Source organism: Oxyura jamaicensis, chromosome 1 (genome assembly GCF_011077185.1).
Source record: "Oxyura jamaicensis isolate SHBP4307 breed ruddy duck chromosome 1, BPBGC_Ojam_1.0, whole genome shotgun sequence".
Lineage (NCBI taxonomy): Eukaryota > Metazoa > Chordata > Aves > Anseriformes > Anatidae > Oxyura > Oxyura jamaicensis.
Window position 1 is genome coordinate 181,793,337 of NC_048893.1, and position 18,462 is coordinate 181,811,798.

General features: G+C 44.6%; 3 protein-coding genes across 4 annotated transcripts in view; 2 read left to right on the forward strand and 1 right to left on the reverse strand.

Moving 5' to 3' along the window:
• The window catches only part of N4BP2L2 (NEDD4 binding protein 2 like 2), a 59,561-nt gene extending 47,906 nt beyond the window's left edge, over positions 1–11,655 (forward strand). The window contains exons 12-13 of the transcript XR_004750369.1: positions 9,661–9,665; positions 11,645–11,655. The gene's annotated coding sequence lies outside the window, so the exon portion shown is untranslated. The remainder of the gene's footprint in view (positions 1–9,660; positions 9,666–11,644) is intronic.
• N4BP2L1 (NEDD4 binding protein 2 like 1) lies at positions 325–15,132 on the forward strand. Of its 2 annotated transcripts, none has more exons than XM_035324853.1 (5): positions 325–684; positions 7,661–7,785; positions 8,637–8,725; positions 10,033–10,109; positions 12,671–15,132. In XM_035324853.1, exons 1-5 carry the CDS (start codon positions 560–562, stop codon positions 12,897–12,899), a joined length of 645 nt encoding a protein of 214 aa, XP_035180744.1. In that variant the 5' UTR covers positions 325–559; the 3' UTR covers positions 12,900–15,132. The 2 variants fall into 2 exon arrangements, with proteins under 2 accessions (XP_035180744.1, XP_035180752.1); XM_035324861.1 differs by lacking the exon at positions 325–684 and adding an exon at positions 5,731–5,759.
• The window catches only part of BRCA2 (BRCA2 DNA repair associated), a 38,353-nt gene continuing 34,943 nt past the window's right edge, over positions 15,053–18,462 (reverse strand). Inside the window, exons 25-27 of the mRNA XM_035324684.1 lie at positions 17,921–18,177; positions 17,086–17,238; positions 15,053–15,786 (exon numbers count right to left, since the gene is read on the reverse strand). Coding sequence (XP_035180575.1) covers positions 15,154–15,786; positions 17,086–17,238; positions 17,921–18,177 — 1,043 coding nt within the window. The 3' untranslated portion in view covers positions 15,053–15,153. The remainder of the gene's footprint in view (positions 15,787–17,085; positions 17,239–17,920; positions 18,178–18,462) is intronic.

An 18,462-nucleotide genomic window follows, 5' to 3' on the forward strand; every position in this document is an offset into this window, starting at 1 on the left:
ATAAATCATATTGAACTCGCTGTAGTTTCTCATGTGATAATGCGTATGGAAAAAAAAAAAAAAAAAAAAAGGGAAGCTGAAGCGGTGAGCTTGATGCACAGGGCTGCTCATGCAACGCAGCGCAGTTACTTAGCTGCAGCTGCCTCGAATCCTCGCCTGCTTTTGGGTGAAGTCCAATAACTCCATCAGAAATAAAAAGTAAGAAAATTAAAGAAATAAAATGGACAAATCCAAAGCTGGGGTACCGTAGGCAGCTCTGGTGTGCTGTGGTGACCGCCTTTCTCCCCAGCCTGTGGGGCAGGGTACGGGGGCCAGAGCCTGGGCCTGGGGCTTCGCAGCACCGGCAGCATCAGCCTGGATAACGTGCAAATTAATTAGTTTTTAGTAATCAGAGCCGACGCCCCGGGCTAACCGAGGGCAGCCCAGCCCTTCCCTGTGCGAGGCCTCCCCGGGAGGGGCCGGGGCCGGGGCCGGCTCCCCGCCGCCTCCCTCCCCCTTCCGGGCCGGGCCCGGCTCTCGCACAACCGGGGCCGATCCGAGCCGGGCCGGGCCGGGCCGCATGGACGAGCGGCTGCTCCGAGCCCTGGGGGGGCTCAGCCTGCAGCCCCCGCCCCGGAGACGTTTCGGCAAGAGCCTGGTGCTGCTGCGGGGCCTGCCGGGCTCCGGGAAGAGCACGCTAGCCAGGTAAGGGCCGGGCCCGGGTGGGGGATTGAGGCTGGTGCTGTGACATCTTACGGCTTCTTATGGCTTAGCCTCGCAGGGTCTTGGCTCCCTCAGTCCGGTGGAAGGCAAGGAGCCAGCCCTTGTGCAGGCTGCCAGAGCCGAGCCCCAGACGGCCCGGCACAGCGCGGGGTGTGCAGCGGGGCGCTGCCAGGGGGTCCTCAGCGCCCCTCGCTCCTGCTCCAAACCCAGGAACGAGCAAGGCTGGGCTGCCAGGTGGAAATGGAAATGGGGTGTGACAGCCTCCTCGGAGGGCTGTGGGGAGGCTTTTCCGGCCGGGAAGGGGAGTAGGAGCCTGGCAGAAAGCTCAGAAAGGCTTCGGAGCTTGGTTGCTCCAGCCATGAGGAGCTGCTTTAAGGACACGCTGCCCATTGCATGGGGGAAGGTGTTTTAAGGGATTAGTGCCCAAAGGTGCATGTCCAGTAAGCCCCCAAATCACCCCAGCCACGGTATTTATTGTTCTGTAAAAAGTACCAGGCTAGGGCTTTTTATTTTGTGGTTAGTTGGAGATGATAAAGCAGTTCCTCCGTCTCGCAGCGAGAATCGCCAAGGGCTGGGACTTCTGGTTTTGTGTTGTCTGAGCCCCAGCGGTGTGAGATAGAGGCAGGAGAGGCTCCGAGACTGGTGAAAAATAGGTGGAAGAGCCCCGAGGGGGGTGCAGTCGTCTTGGTATCGTGACCAGCCTGGTATCCCAAAGCTCCTGGTGTTCCCCCCTCTCCACCAAAAGATGAACGTTCACCGTGGGCTGCCTCCGGGTGAGGAGAGCGTGCCAGAAACGAACAGAGGGATTTTTGGGGACGTATTCTCAGCCAATGCAAATAACTTGCCTCTCTTTTTTCAGGTCAACACAAGTTTAATTATTAATGATGGATTTACAAAATAAATCGTAAGCGTTGTTTTAGTCCCGTGTAAGGGGAATGCTTGAAGAACTTGTTCTGCATCTAGCCCCTGCTGATTGTATCATAAACACTACGTGGCTCAAAGGGCAGCTGTGAGAACTGCCTTTAGCACCTCTCCGTTAGCTCTGTCAGACCAAAAGACTGTGCCAACAAAATTCTGAGATTTGCCCATATCCCACATTGAGTATCTTTAGGTGTTGGCAACTGTAATGTGCTAGGCAAGAATATGTTTGTAGAAAGTTAGTACAACAAGCACAGTGCGAGATCCTACTGGTTGGGGAAGGTGAGATTTGCTTAAAAATTTGCAGGTAAGCTAATTCTACCCATTCAAATTCATTCTCTCTGACTTTTTTTCACTCACGCTATCACACTCAAATATTTGCAAGCATTGGGGTACATGTGCACAGGTGGTGTGGCCAAAATCAGCAAGGACAAGGTCCTTCAGCAGCCACATTTTTGCTTTTTTTTTTTTCTAGGTTCCTCTTGGTTGGTGGTGACAACGCGGGTTTTTAAAGTCCTCTAGCAGTTACCGTGGTGCCATTTTTTTGCCTCCGAGTTTTGCTTACGTCATGCTCCATAAATCTTAGGCAAGATTTTTGGCTGTTATTTTTGTTTTCCCACTTTGGGTGCCTTGATAGCTACAGCTCTCTCCCTGTTGGAAGGAGGACGGTGGCTGCAGGCTGGCGTGACCAGCTGGCCATCGTCCTGCCCTCCTGTCTCCCAGTGGCAAGTCATTGCTCTGTATCGGTGTGTGGGTGACGAGCACGTTTCCCAGTTTCGTAGCTGTTAACTGTGCTCTTGGTTATCAGCATATGCCGTTGTTTTAACCTTTGCTCTGTTGTTTCTTCTGGTGCTTTCACACACGTCTCCGTTCATTCATTATTCATGTCAGCCACTATTTCTGTTGCAAGCTGTGTGCCTTTACAGCGCTCACAAATGTCATGAACCGTGAATGTTATCACCAGTGGTACTGCAGCTCGCTGATAGAGCATCCCCTTGTCGGTTTGTTGCACCAGACTATTGTTCAGGAGCAAGCTAGGGCTCAGGGCTTGATTCCCTGACCTTTCAGTGTCACCTGGCACTGTTTGGCTACAGCTTCGTAAGATATAATTACAGCATCTTTGTTAAAACAGTTTCCCCATCCAAGTTGCTTAGAGCAGCGGGAATGACCCTGGGATGGATCAGCTCTGGTCTGGTTTTTGGTTCCTGGTAGACAGTGAAGGAGTCACCTGAATTTAACAGTCAGGGCAGAAGGAGGATTTAGTCCGCTCACTGCCAGCGTCCAAACTTTTACAATTACTTCACTGTTAAGGATACACATCCCTGAGCCGCCTATTTATTAGGTGATCCTAACTGGTGCCCTCTAACCATTCGCCATACATCACCACCAGTGTGGGAGAAGAAGGGAGTTAGGAGTTACATCTCCAATAGCCTCCAGCAGATCTGAATAACACCCTCCACCTGGATGTGTTCCCCCCCAGCAGTACATATTTTATGATCAAACAGAGGCAACTGCTAAGAAAACAGGTATCTGAGGTGCAGTAGTACGCACAGCTTAAAAACATCTCCAAAAATGAAGTGAGCCACGTGCAAGCTCATAGCTGCTTCCACGACAGAACTTTGTGGTGGAAACTCACAACTAAGCATAACACGTAACCTGTTTAACAGTTTTGCTCAAGCACTAGGCTGGGCGTGATCAAATATGTAACTTCTCAACTTCTGCTGTTGATTTACCACGTGAAATAGGATCGTTTTTGTGCTCCCTTATGAAGCATAGCGTGAACAGTCATCCAGATCAGGTGACAAAGAAACAGAAAGGAAAAATACATTGGCACCGAGGAATCGGTGCTTGGCATAGCCTTTGTCTTCTCCAGTTCTCTGCTGCATTTGTCTGGTTCCTCCCTGCACTCCAGCCCCTTCTCCAGCCCTGCCGTCGGTGGGATCCCGAATCAGCCCATCCCTTGTCACCAGGATCCCATCCCTACGGGAGAATTGCAGCACGGTTCATGGACTTTGCCTATTAGCTCTGCAGCTCCTGCTTCCAGATGGTAACACACTGTCAGCATTTACCTGTGTGTGCGACATGCTCGTGCTTCAGGTCCTTCTGAACATACTTATCGACCGGCGCACACAGCTGCTGCTCGCGTCCCGCTGGCGAGAACGTGGAGGCACTGCCTGGCAGCCTCGTGCCGGGTCAGAGTCCTCAGGGCACTCACTGCAAGGTACCAAAACACTGCAGGCAGCTGATAGTGCTGTGCGTGCGCTCTGGCTCTCATTTTTCTAATTTTCTGCTGAAACTGAACACTAAAAAGCCACAGGAAGGCTTTCTGTTAGTGACCAGAACAAGTGGCTGTATGCGGTGCTGGCACGTAAACATTAGGATCTGCGTTATGTTGGAAGAGGTTGTGTCTTGAGACTCTACCAGGCCTGAGATCTGCCTGGCACACACTTCTGTTAGTTTTTAGGTATGCTGAAAACTCTCCTTCCAATCTTTTTACCAGATTGAATATCGGACATCCACTCACTTCCAGAGTTTCTGATGGAAAAACATGACAGCCTAGGAAATGCAGTTAGGGGCTTTTTTTTTCTCCAGTGACAGTATTAGTGATGGTGGGGGCTTCCCTCAAGTCCTATATGTGTATCCAGCTAGTTGAAATCCTGCCTAGTAATTTTGTTGTCTGTGAGGATGAAATATATACAGTTAAAATCAGAATTGATTGAAAGCACTGAAGATGCTATTAATAGAAAAGGGGACTTCAAAAACTGTTTAAGTCATGGGTCCTCAGATGAATAACTTAGAAGGCTTCAGAGACCCTCTCTGTTAGCTCACACAGCTGTATTTTCAACATAAATATTATTTTTTAGTCATTGCAAGCATGGTAAACCTGAGCAGGGTGAAGAGCGGGTGAGCGCACCGAGAGCCCACGCTGGTCGGAGGCATCCCTGCAGCTGCCGCTGGGGCTGGTGACGATGCTGGAGCCTCTGCACACACCGAGGGCTCCCGGAGGGTTTGAGCAGTCCCCAGGCCCTGCCAGCAGTTTGCTGCTCCTACGCCATAAGCAGCTGAAAGCTTTTTTTTTTTTTCCCCCAACTGCATCCGTCTAAGGAGGTACTTCACCTCGCTTAGAAATCTTCCCCCTGGGACGGGGAAAGAAGGGGAGGAGAGCAAGCTTGTGTCTGTATACAGCAGAGCATAGTGTAACTGCTGCAAGGCAGCTGCGGTACGGAGCAATTAAGTATCATGTAGGCAAATTAATACTGAGCTTTTGACAGATACTGCTTATCACGTTGCAGTGCTTAAAGTCCAGTGGCTTTTCTTCAGTGCAGACATAGCTTGTAAGTACCCTTTGATCTTGCAAAGAGATTTCTTTTTTCTTTTCATCCTTAGTAGAGTTTATAGTTACTATCTGCAATGGGTGCTGCTCGGAATTTATTAATAGATAACACTGGGCACACGTCCTCCCACTTTGTATATTTAGCTCCAATACAAGCATTATTATTGCACAGAGTGATCAGGAGTCTAGTGGGGTAATGTAAGTCTCAAGCAAAGTATCAAAGTGTCTTGGGTGCAAATGAATTTATTTTTATTTTTTTTTCAAGTGAAATTAAAAGGGACAGAACAAACAGAACAGGACTAGATGGCAGGAAAGAGCTATAAGCTTTGGAGTCAGTTTGGTTGTTTTAGAAAATCAAAAGTTAAAGACAGCAAAACAAGCTTAATGTTTTGTTATGTTGCTATTAGTATGATTTTATTTGTTTAGTCTGAGTGTAGTAAACCTGCCAATAATCCATAGTTCTGAACACATCTTGTGCCGTATTTTTCCTCCTTTGAAGTAGCAGTTTATCTACTTTATTACCAGGGATATGAAGATAGTAAACTGAATTTACAGGTAATCACACACTGCTTCAGTTGCTTACATATCAAAGCTCTCTTTTAGCATTTAAAATGCTAAAAAGTATTTTAAAAATTTGCACTGTGATAATATTTTTAAAGGAAATACCGAAGAAGAAAAACATATTGAGATCTTTCATCAATATGTACAATTTTATGTGCATCTTAGTAGCTAAAGGGACAACATATTTTAGCACGATCAGCTTTTTAGAGAAGAGCTTGTGATGCAGATGGATGAAATGGGAAAGGTAAGGTACTGAATTACGGAGGGCTAAATGTATCAGCGTGGCAGCATGAGAGCAAACAGATAAGCACTAGGTGCTCACATGCTCTTCCTGATAAGAAGTATTTGCATGGGACCAAAATTAAAGTGTTTTTTTTTTTTTTTTTCTTTCTTTTTTTTTGGATCTGTTTGTCCAGCAGTAATTAGGTAAATAAAACATCTCTTCTGAGCTAGAAGACAACTACCTGTAGTTATCATGTAGCTGCTAAATGGTACGTAAATTGGGGGCTGCAGCACGGCACTGCGAGGTTGGCCTTGGCCGCTCAGTCAGCAGCGAGTCTCTGCTCCCTGTGGCAGTGGCTACCCCAAAACAATATGAATTAATCAGCAGACGATGGAAATTACAGCACAGGTGAAACAAAGTCAGAAGTCGGCATTTGTTCAAGGAAAAGCAAAGTGCAATCCGAGTGAGGAATTGCTGCTGGCAGGCAGGTTAGGATGAAATTGGTAAGTAAATGGCTGGAGCAGAGCTCGAGATGACAGAATGAAGCCTTTTCTGTCTGCCTGTTTTTTTTGCTGATAACCTAGAGGGACCTTTTCCCCTGCCGTTGCTCAATTAGATAAGGCATTGAGAAATAGTTGTTTTGTAGCTTATAGGGATGGAAGACAAGCGGTTTATCGAGGACGCTGAGATGAGTCACAGACTGAAGACCATGTGTGGCGTGAGATAGCAGGGCAGCAACATTCGTGTCTGAGAGTCACAAGGTTTCTGGACTGGCCTTACTTTCTTCTCTCTTGGCTTTTGGGGCCCTGAGGAAATAAGAGAGCAGCGAGATGATGCCGTGGACTCTCCCTGGCTTCTTGCAGAGATTCCCTCCCTCCCTCTTCCTCCCAACACTCTCTTGACTGACAAAATGAACAGTTCAGCCTATGGACACAAATAAGATGAAAACAAACAGAAAGCCAGTTTTGTATTAAGATTTCTTTTTAATGTTCTCTGAGGACTAATTTGCAGGAAGAATCCTTCAAATTCAGGCCACCACATCAGGAGCATTTTCACTCCCTAGAGCCAGCCGCTGCCTGAAAGGCACCTGGTCAGCTTGCAGCAGGACACCGCCAGATCTCATCCCAGCTGTGAGTGGGCATCATTGTGGGACACACGTCAACGTGAAGAGGAGCCCTTGGCTGTTGACCACAGGGGACCTCCTTTATGGATCTGCTGCATCTGAGGCTGCCAGGCCAGGCAATTCAAACTTGTCCGCAGAACACTCACAAATGGAAATCAAAGAAAAATGACTCAACTCGACAAGAAGAGGGTGAAGTAAAACAGGGACAAGTGAGAAGCAGAAAGAACCATAAAATAATAGGAAATGTTGGCTAATCCCTCTCGTATTTGTTTGTACATTAAAAAAAAAAAAAGGAGCTATGTGCCTTACAGTCAAAGAAAAAAGAAAAATATCAAAGAACATGACAAAGCTGATAATATAGATCATCCTTACTAAATGGCAAACTATTCCTCCTTGTTATCTTCAAAAATCTCTCTGGAGTGAAACTCCCGTAATAGAGTTGCCTTTTGAGACTCGCTTCCATGAGATTAGCAGTATTTTTTTTAATGTATGTTCACACCTTCTCAAATAATTCAGAAGATTGAATTTATTAATATGATTAAAGACTCGTGTTGGCAGTCCATTGTAGATCTCTCTGCTGAATTAAAGAAATCAAACATGCCTTTAAGCTCCGTTCCTTTCCTCCTGCATGCCCACCTACTGATTACATTATTTTCAGATCTATTTAATCTGGGATTTTCCAAAACGAAGGACCGTGCAAATTCGCAGAGCATTCATACAGCTCGTGATGTAATGTTCTTTGTTAAAGGCATGTGTTTGCACATACTAATCCTTCTTTCACTGTGTTTTTTGTTTCCAGACAACTGAAATACGACTATCCCAGTGCTGTGGTTCTTAGTACTGATGACTTCTTTACTAGAAATGGTGTGTATGTGTTTGAGCCTGACTTCCTAGAGGATGCACACAAATGGAACCAGAAGAGAGGTGACTGAAATTGATCCTTTTTTTTTGTTGTTAGCATAGTTTTGCTTTTCAGTATGTCTTTAAATTGAGCCCCCAAATAAAAATAGCTTGAAGTAGTGTCACACACTGAATTTCATGGTGTACTGGTTAAAAAATATTTGCCACTTCTGATTTTATTTTGTAGCATTAAAGAGAGGAATTTAAAATGAATACATGTGGGTGGTAGATACTATTTTTGAAAGTAAAACTGTGACTATTAGGTAGCACTGCTGAAGCTTGATTAACAGCAGGTGGCATGCAAATTCCAGCACTGCAGCTGCTCAGCACAGCTGTATGCCTGGCACCGTGCACACTACAACTCCTTAGGTGTCTGTCCTGACCTAGAAGCGGGTGTCAGTGAGGAATTAGTGAGGGTGTTAGTGAGGAATTAGGCAGGAGGAAAACTTCCAAACTTCCATAGTTTGAGAATGAAATGACCTTCGTGTCTACTTGAGAGAGAAAAATGTCACATCTATTTGAGGCCATGCTCTGAACTCACTCACAGCATGGGCAAACGTACCTTGAGATCACAGAACAGACATCTTTAGCTGAATAGTCATTCATTCTTGCTGTAAATACCCACATATGTCTAAATGTGTTCTACACGAGTTTCAGATCTTGCTGCTGAGCACAGCCACCAGCTGCATCACCTGCAGGAAGCACCTGCTGGGTGCCGACCTCTGCTTGCGTTTGGGTGGTAGCTACAAACCCAAGTCCAGCGGGGAGCCAAGCGTGCTAGGAGCGGGCAAGGAAAGGACACTTCTAGGCTAGAAACACCTGGCTCAGTCTGTTACTTAATACGTTTTAGCTTTACTTGATGTGTTACGTTACAGCACGCAAAGCAATGAAGAATGGGAAAAGCCCGGTTATTATTGATAACACCAACATCCATGCTTGGGAAATGAAGCCGTATGTGATGATGGTAGGGAAAGCTATGATTTATTGCTTTTACATGCTCAGCTCTGACATTTAAGAGGTGATCTGACTGAAACAATTCTTAACAAGGCTAAAAATAATTACTTCCATTTTCCCTCAGTCCTCTAATTATAGTTAATAATTTATATTGTGAAGATGTAGGGGAAAAGGTGCCTATGCACTTATTTTATCTAGTCAGCTATATACCTCAGTGAAGGCAAAATTATTAAAAAGATTAATAGTCTTTGAACTTGCCCTGTAGCTTCTTGGCACTTGGACAATCCTCAACAGTGACAAGGGTATGACAGTTTCCAAACTGTTGAATCTGAAACTGACCGAATATAAGTTTCCAAAGTTGACAAACATATCATGATATGACTCACAATTTTGGTTTATGACTTGTGAAAAATACACCAGAAGGAGTCTTTGAAGGTGTATTGGTATCGCTTTTTAGTAGTGCTGGCAGACATAGCATTTGCTGCCAATGTCTTTAGTACCGTTTCATAATACGGCCTGCCTGATAACATCACACTCATGCTTATGCACAGCTTTAAGTTCTTGGGTTCTGCTCGTGTTTTTTAAGAAATTTGGGTCAAGGTGTTGCTTTTATGCGAGCTCAAAAGAGGCAAGAATTAATAGTGGTGCTGGAAACCCTGGACATTTTACTATGCTAGAGGAAATTGTGAATGCTTCTGGGTGACCACGAAACAAGTGAGAGAGCTCAGCTACGAGGTGTACAAGATGTAGAAAGGTCAGGAGTCCCCTGCCTCCTTTCTGCTAGTACATAATGTCTTTAGGAAGCAGTGTTCCCCCCTCCAAATCAAAACCCAAAAGCAATCACTAGCTGTGTTAGCTATACATATATATATACACACACAGACATGTACCCATGTATGGAGATACAAATACGTTGCTTTACCATGAAAAAATCGAGACCTGTAGATTCAGTGACTGGGATTAGCACGACACTCCCAGAAGCTCTGGGTTGGCACAGCCAACCTGTGGCTCTTGGACCATCCGTGACTGCCAGAGAGCTCCCATGGCAGAGCACCATTGCCGTGGGGAGCAGGGGGCTGGGGGAATGCTGAGGCAGGGTTTGCTGGGAGACCCAAATCCTTTGATGTAAGGGGGAATGGACCGGCAGGAAGGCAGACCAACACCGTGGTGGGAGTCATGGTGAGCTTCTTCCTGGAGATGCATGATACAGCTCTTAACCCAATAAAAATCTCGGGGGGGGGGGGGGGGGGGAGCGGGAAGATTGGCTGTTCCTGAGCTTGGCAGCCATAAATCTAAAACTTGTGTGTACTTCTTCAGGCACGTGAAAATAGCTACGAAGTTATATTCCGAGAACCAGATACACCCTGGAAGTTCAATGTTCGCGAACTGACAAGGTACATCTTTTTCTCTTTGATGCAGCAGCCAGCTCCTCACTTTCCTCTTCATACACCCTGAAATGTAACCTGGTAAATGACAACAGAAGGACTGTTGTGGAAAGTTTCTATTACTCAGTGTCCAGTCTGTAGCAAATTCAGCCTCCAAAGAGCTGAAGTGAGTCAGTCAACTTGAAAAGTTACCTACCTGAAGGGTGTGTGTGTACTGCAAGCCTCTTGTGGCAGGAACCCCTTTTCATTCTGTATTTTGAGCAGCGCTCCCTATGTTTGGACACAAGACACCGCCAAGCACTACAGAAAATATTCAGACTTATGTTCTTAAAAAATGTAGCCATAACAAATCTTGTCTAGCTGTAGCATGGTGGGATGCTCCAGTAAGTATGTTCAAGTAATGAGGTTCGAGGGGATCTCTGAAGGTCTTAACACATGAAGAAGGGATGCAATGAATATGTCAACTCAGCAAAAGGTGGGAGGATACAGACGCGGCCAAACATGTTTGACTAGTGGGTGCAGGGTTAATGGTTATATTACTGCAAAATGCAGGCTAATCTCCTAGCCTTTATCCAACCAGCTGTAAAGTACATTGCAGTGCAGAATGCACGCCCACCTCCTGGATCCAGAAGCTACCACGCTAACTTACTTGTTACCGCTATGGAGTAGGGCACGCGTACTTCATTCAGACTGATCCATTCCTGCTCTGCACCAGCTGGGAACTCTAGGCAGGAGTCAGCATCGTTCCTTCTGGGCACGACAAATGGCAAAGAGGCTCCTGGCCCAGAGCTTCACCAGAGTCAGCTTCACCAGCACCAGCCTGGTTTGTAGGGCATCACTGCAGAAACAGGTTTAACTAGTCGTCATTGATTGTAGGCTGAGCTGATCGGTAACTTCTATTTTTTTTAGTAATTATTTGAAACAAGTCAGCTTTTGCAGTAGCCTGCCAGGACTGTAAGGCTAACTCAAACATGCATTTTGGGGCAGCGTTTTGGCAAATGATTCAGGGACATCTGAAAGTTGCTTCCAGTACCTCCAGCACTGGCTGCAGGATTCCTGATACCAGATAAACATCCTAGTGATACCCTAGGTTTGCTAGGTATCTAAACCTTTGGTCCCCCGCTGTGAGCAGCGTACATCTCCCGTAAGAGGACAGGTAGCTCTTGCCAGAGCTCTGTTCATGCATCCTGTACACCCCTATAAGATGCAGGATGTCAGTCTTGAAGTACATCGCCGTTCCCAGCTGCTTGGGCAGAAAAAAAGGAAGGAGTGTGGGCTGGTTTGCTTGGATCAGTTCTGGTTCTGCATCGTCTTTTTGCAGTTGTGCTGGTTGCTGACCCAGGGTGCACACTGCCCACGTGTAGGGCACTGGCTGCTGGAGAACCTCGTGCCCATGACAAGTGGGATGCTGCAGCTGGAAACCTGCTGCATTGCTTTCACCTTAATTCCACTGGAGGAAAAAAAACAAACAAAAAAAAACACACATTTTGAGCACTCCAGAACTTGCATACTGCAAGACTTTGAAAATGCAGCTGCAAGACTAGAACACACTAGATCACGAGTAGGGCCTTATAGAGCTAAATGGTAAAAACAAGGCTAGACAGAGCTCGCAAACTCAGAGACGCAGAAATACCTAGCAGTTATTTGGAAAGATTGTTTCTGGTTTGTCCAGAAATGCCTGCATGCTTGAGCATACTGCTCCCCTCTTCCCAGGCCTATTTTCATTTATATATTTGCCCTGGAGTCACCAGATGTGGCCATGAGTAGCCTCCATTACAAACAGTGAAGTCCTACACGTTTGTCTTTCCACTTCCTTCCCCTTATTTTTATCTCACAGAATCATTAAGGTTGGAAAAGACCAAGATCATCTGGTCCAACCATCCCCCTACCACCAGTGTCACCCACTAAACCATGTCCCTAAAATTATGTGCAATGTCTCCCCTCCTTCCTACCTTGTCTTGTGTTCCTATTGAGTCCTCCCCCCTCTGGTTTCATGTACGGAGAACAAACCTGTGTTTTACACATGCAAATTCCCAGCTTTTCTTCCCCACTTCCCTGGTCTCTGTGCTCGCTACAGAGCCGCCAGCAGCACCATCTCCCCCCATTTCTGCCCATTCTGCACCACGAGGGATTTTTCCCCACGTGCCCTCAGCTAAAGCAACAACAGATTTCTGAGCTCTACACTTGTTACAAGTCAGTGCCTGGGCTATCCACAGCCATTGTTTGCCTTTCTCCAGAGGTACGAAAGCTCATCCTGCTGCTAACAAGCTGTTGGCTCTAAAACCCAGCAATATCCATATAAAATAAGATACAGGGCTTCTACTAAGCTCTTTCTCACCTGGCTGTTCCAGTGCATTTGGCGAACCTTTTCTGGCCGCACTGCACACAAAAATGTGCGGGTTACTTTTTCCAGCGGTCACTACGATACTATTGAGAAGTAGGCGGCAGTGACCGATGGTTTAGCCAAAAAAAAAACAAACCTAGAAACGGCTCACCAAGCACCGGGAGCGATGTCCTCAGCAGATGTAGAATAACCTGTTCTGTATTTTCTGCTACCCTTGACTCTACAGAAGAAATATCCACGACGTCCCTCGACAAAAGATACAGCGGATGAAAGAAGAATACGAGCACAACGTTACCTTCCACAGCGTTCTCCATTCCGAACAGCCCAGCAGAGATGACAGAAGCGCCACTGGACCAAACACAGCTTATGGCCTGGGTGCCCACTCCAGCCCCCCGCCGGCCTTCGCACACAGAAGACCTCGCCCGGCACGCACGAACACCGTGCCATTTCGCTGAGGGGTGCAGGCCTCTGTACGCGTTTTAATTATCAGGGTATCAAAGTCTCCAGTTTTACATTTTTAAACAAACTATTTTTATTCTTGTACTTTTCTAATGCATTTCAAAACTAGACTTTTATGTCTTAGAATGTCTTAGAACTAGTCTTTTATGTCTTATGTCTCACAGCTCTTCCTGGATGATTGACCTCTTATCTCTGGCACAAACTGCATGCCCTCATCCCTCTTCCTTCACTAAAATTCATCAGGCTTATGGTGAAATCTGCTGGCTGGGCCTTTCTTACAGACCGCGTGGCCAACGCCTTCTCCATGCAGTGGTCATTTCTTCCTGTTTTGTTACTGCGTAAGCTTTTCTATCTTCCCGTTCTTGTCTAGCGCATTTTAACCGCTAACGCTCAGAGAGGCAAAGTCAATCAGGGAAAAGGTAGCACTGAGATGGCATAGCAAGATTTGATGCTCTTCTGCATCTACACATCTGCTGCCTGCATTTATTTTCTCACCTTAGTGCTTACAGAGCGAAACAGCATCTCCAGCCTAAAGGGGAAAAACTTTAACGCTTTAACTGTGCCCTTTATCTTGCGGAGACAGCAGAGGCAGAGATCCGTTTCCGGAAGGAAGATGGGCACTGGGTGCGTGCTTGTTAACTTTAAGGGGGTACCGGGCTACGGAGGCAGCTGTAAATAGCCGAAGCAGAAGGCTGCTGACTACCCGAACTCAGGAGGACAAGTTGTGTTGCACAAAACGACAACTTAAGAAAGGAGGGGGGAAAAAAGCATTGTAAGGGGAGAAAACAACTCCTTCCACCACGCAGTGCAGAGAAGCCACTGACTGACAGGTGCATGAGGAAAAGAAGCGATCCTGCAGTAGTTTCATTATTTTTTAAAAAAATTCTGCTATGTCAACAAGCCTCACAGAACATCGGAAAACTCGGCACTCGTAATGGCCATTTTCTTTAAGTAGGCGCAGAACATTTGGCAGTGGCTATAGAAGAGGGCAGTAGCAAGGTATTTTGCAGTAGGAAATGAAGACAACTCACCCGGATCATGAAGAAACACAGGTGCAGCTGCTGTTCCTCTAGCAGTCTAGTAGACAGAAGCACCAGAAGCATCAAGGAGTATGTTAGTCCTCTGCGAAAGCTAAGCTGTCTGCAGGAGCCTGTGTAAAGCAGTAGGTAAAGCACTAGGGGTGGGATGAATTCGTTTTTACTTTTGTTTTTTAACTCAGGCTGCATGGAAAGCAGCACGACCACCATTGTAAACAATTGTTCATTAAGGGGTTTAGGGCACCTGTAGCATTGCACAAAGCTTTTCAGCAAGTTTTTAAGTGAAGCCACTGCCACCCTGTTACGTTCCCCAGGCCCACTACAGTGCCCAGCTTGGCCATGGGAGCTGCCCTCAGTCCTGCACTCGAGCCAAGTTAGCAGCACAGGACTGCAGAAAGGTCACCAGGAGGGAGCTGCTGCCATCCTTCCTCCTTTGACAGCTGAAGGGCGAGGGGGGGCTGGACAATGGCATAACTAAACCATGGAGCCAGAGCCTGCCGAGCAGGACTGCTTCTCTAGTGCAGAAGCTCCAGTTTTGAGAATCTTCACCTGCAGAAGTTAATGAGAATGAAGTAATGAACAAAAGTACTAATCTCTCCTGGCATAAAGAACTTAGGAAGAAATTAAGGGCCTGGCTTTCTTTCTTAACATTGTGGCTTAAAGTAGTACCTCTAAGAATGACCAACGTTTTAATATTACTATTTTTTTTTTAAATCCTTTTACTATGAATCAGCCCTAATTACAGCTGTTTTCTAAAACTTTTTTTTAGCACTGCATGGAAATTTTAAGGACAACACTACAGAACCATGCCAGAATTACAAAGGAGTATTTCAGAATTAAGCTGTGATGTTTGGTTCCAATAAACTTAGACAATTGTTGATTTTGCCCTGTGCTACTTCTGACAAACAACTACGCTAATGCTACAGCTGGTAACAAAAGAGGTTGCTTCAGACTGAAACAAAGACCCTGCCAGAATTCAACAACACATCAGAATCAAAGTGGTGGGTTATAAAACCTCCAGCCAGAGTGATGCTGGTGTATGTGACGTTTGTGTGAGAAATGTATGATTATTCAACTCCAAATCATTTGTTCTGCAGATGAAATGCCCTTTTGTGAATTTTTGTAATATAGCTTTATTATATACAATCAGGATTTAATGTACAACATAAAAAACATTTAAACTTGAAATATATACAACACTGTACACGTGTGTCTAGTAGCATTTTCGGGATTTTCGTCTTTGCAGCATCCCGTGGGTTGATAATGAGCCCCCAGGTTCCTTTGTGTCCTTCTGAAGAGCCTCAGCTCCTTCAGAACTGCTTTTTAATGAATTCTTTGCTTCCTCAGCTGATCTGGAACTATGTTTGGGTGAAAGATCATCAGACAAATCAGTAGCTATTGTACCATTTTCATTTACATCAGTCTTCTTTTCTTCTGGTAAAGTATTTATGAGTGCTTGCGTATTAATCATTGCGAGTTCTTCATCAGCAACCAAGTCATTAACAGGAACACGGATGGTTTCTCTCCCTTTTCTGCTGGGGGTGACAAAACCCACATTCACATTTGTTTCTTTTGCTGACTTGCTACGCTGTAAGCCCAAACTTCGCGGAGGCTGAAATGCCTTTTTTAGAGATGGAGAAATGGTTGAACAGATCGGTGTCAGTGGTGGAGGGGCAGGTATGCAACTGAGGAAGTCCATTGCTTTTCTCTTTTTGCTGTTTTTGGGATGATCTTCGTCAGTTGCAGCAGAAAGAGTTTTCACTGATCCCTGTGCGACAAGTTTCATATTCGGTGTGCTGGTTGACAAAGGGCTCAGATACTTTATCTCCATTTTAGAAGATGAGATCTGGTTAAAAAGAGAAGTTTTATGTTGAATAGAAAAATCCATTAGTAATAGTAGTGTAGTTGAACTTCCTCAACTACTTCTATACAACAGGGAAAAAAATTAACTGACAGAAAAATGCTCTATCATTCACAGCCAAGTTAACTTTAGTCTGGTATCTTCTGAAAATGACTAACGTTATTTTTTCAAGTATTGATGCTTGCTAAGTCACCATCTACACACACATTAAGAAAGCACATATACACCGTTTCTGAGAACTAAGCTAAATGTATGGGAACTTTTCTGTGCCAGGTGGTAAGAATTCAAAGCAGTCATTAAAAGAATGAGTTAACTGAGTCTTGTGCATTGGGTATATCCTCAACAGGTCGTTAAATAGGGAAAAACGAATAAAAAAATTGAAGGAAAAAAGGGTAGAATAAAACCCATGAATACATGCAAGATGGCCACTACACAGCATTGCAACACATGCTTGAGAATACCTTTAATGCTCAGTTTTTTCAATTTAATTAACACATTTAATAAATTGATACATACCACTAAACATTCAGAGTATCAGTACTGTCTCTGAAATGGGAAAGGATGCCTTACAGACTGCAGTGTAGCCTTCAAGAATTGATCTGAAGTCGGTGTGTTTCCACCTCCCTCACAACTAGTGGCAAGAAACATTTGGGTTCTGATTCACTCCGTATTGCACGTAAGAACAACTTGCCACCAGCAGCCTCGTTGGGAAGCAGAGTACTATTAGCTCAATTTTTAGCAACAACACTATAGAATTCCAGCCTTTACTAGGTGATACCTATTCCCTTTTAAACCTACCAAATAGCAAGCAATACCTAGAAGAAAGAAGAGTAGGAAATAAATTCTCTAAATAAAAGGTCTACATTGCAGAGTCTCCTGAAAGAAACATTTACATATCAAGAACTTTCTTCCCAATCATATCCATGTCAGGTAATTTTCACAATGAAACGGAGGAAGTAGTAAATACTTCCCTATTTCCTGTAGGGGAAGGAGGATTCATTTTACTCATGTAAAATTCAGAGTATTTAAAGTATGCTGTCAAAACAGACCAAGAGGGGAATTTTTCATATGTTGCTTGGAAGAAGACTAGGCTAGGGAGCTCTCCTGGGGAACAATCATAACCCACACAAGGAAAAAGCTTCCGATCAGCTTACCTTGCCATACAGAGAACCTGTGGGGCAGACTGAAAACAGAGACCATTTGCCAAAGCCAGCTGTATAAAACCTGCTTATATCCTTACTGTATGTAAAGCCAGCACGAAAACAAGACTAATTCCTAGCTTACCAAACTTTTATCCGCTGCATAGAGGCCTGAGTTACAGGAAGGAGAGAAGCATTCTGATCCACATCTTTTAGGTAAAGTGGGCGTGAGTGACTGATTTCTTTGTAGCAAATTCATCAATTTACTTTCTGCGTCAGAGCAAAAGGAGTCCACATTCTATAAAACAGAACAGATTACAATGCAGAATAGTTGTTTTTAAAATTATGCAAGTATTCTGTGCTCACAAACTAGGACTTTGTTTTCTTATAGTCCCACCATAAGTTTTTTTCTGTATGAAACCAACAACTTAGAAGTCCCCTGCACCTTCCATGGAAAAGAAATACACCTTCCTCCTATTGTTAGCAAGACAAAAATAAAAAGACAATACGTATTCAGTAAGAAATGAGAACACATGACCAGAACATGCTATTTAGCATAACTAGAAAGTTGAAATTCAGAAAAATAAATAAAAACATCAGGTTGTTGGTTGATATTGAATGTGTTCAAGTGAACAAGACAGTAAATTTCAACTTCAAAAAAGCCAAACTGTCCGTGACAGATTGGCTGCTGGCAGGTCAAACAGGTTTGCTACCCAGAAAAGATTCTGTGGCACGTGCTGAAGAAAGGGGTGTTGAGCTGATGGGAAAACAAACAAACAAAGCAGCCAAGACATTCAATAGGTGACACGAGAGTCCTCCAAGAAAAGCACATTAACACCTTACTCCTCTTCAACAAGATTCCCTCAAATTGACCATTATTTGCATTACGTAAAATTCACTAGAATTAACAGACTTTTTGATGACAGATTGGCACTGCAGTAACTAAAATCCATCATTAAACTAAAAATCTAAAGGTTTACCTCTACCACACTTCTCAGTTCATTAAACTTCTCTTGAAGATGGGTTTCCTTTGGGCTGGCTGAGAACACAGAAAGATCTCCAGCCAACAGCATAGGAATTTCTGATCTGAGGTCAGACTGCCACTGAAGGTTGCTTGCAGAAATGAACGAACAGCGAACGACTATATCCTCAATAGCAAAGTGCCTGAGATCTGCCCAGATCTTTATTGCCACCAGATTGTAGCTTTCATCAGATAAATAAACCATAGTAGCAAAACCTAAAAGCAAGAAAAAGTGAATCAAACCATAAACCTTTCAATAAAAGTTGATTACTGCAATTTGTGTCTATAAAAAAAATCATGCACATTTTGAAAGAGTTTTAATTGATAAATGTAACACGGCAGCCTGTCAGCGTGCTAACAGATGTTTGATGCTTCATTCATTCTACACTATCTCTCTACTGATTGCAGAAAACAATTCAAAATCTGCATTCCAGCGCTTGGTAAATATACTTCTGTGGTGCTATTGCTTTTCATCAGAAGATTCTCCACCTGTCTACCCGT

What these genes read in the sequence shown, in the direction of transcription:
- N4BP2L1 (XM_035324853.1), top strand. Translation starts at nt 560, where the DNA reads ATGGACGAGCGGCTGCTCCGAGCCCTGGGGGGGCTCAGCCTGCAGCCC. An exon ending in GGGAAGAGCACGCTAGCCAG is followed by an intron (nt 685 to 7,660) that starts GTAAGGGCCGGG and finishes TTTTGTTTCCAG; the next exon opens with ACAACTGAAATACGACTATC. An exon ending in AATGTTCGCGAACTGACAAG is followed by an intron (nt 10,110 to 12,670) that starts GTACATCTTTTT and finishes TTGACTCTACAG; the next exon opens with AAGAAATATCCACGACGTCC.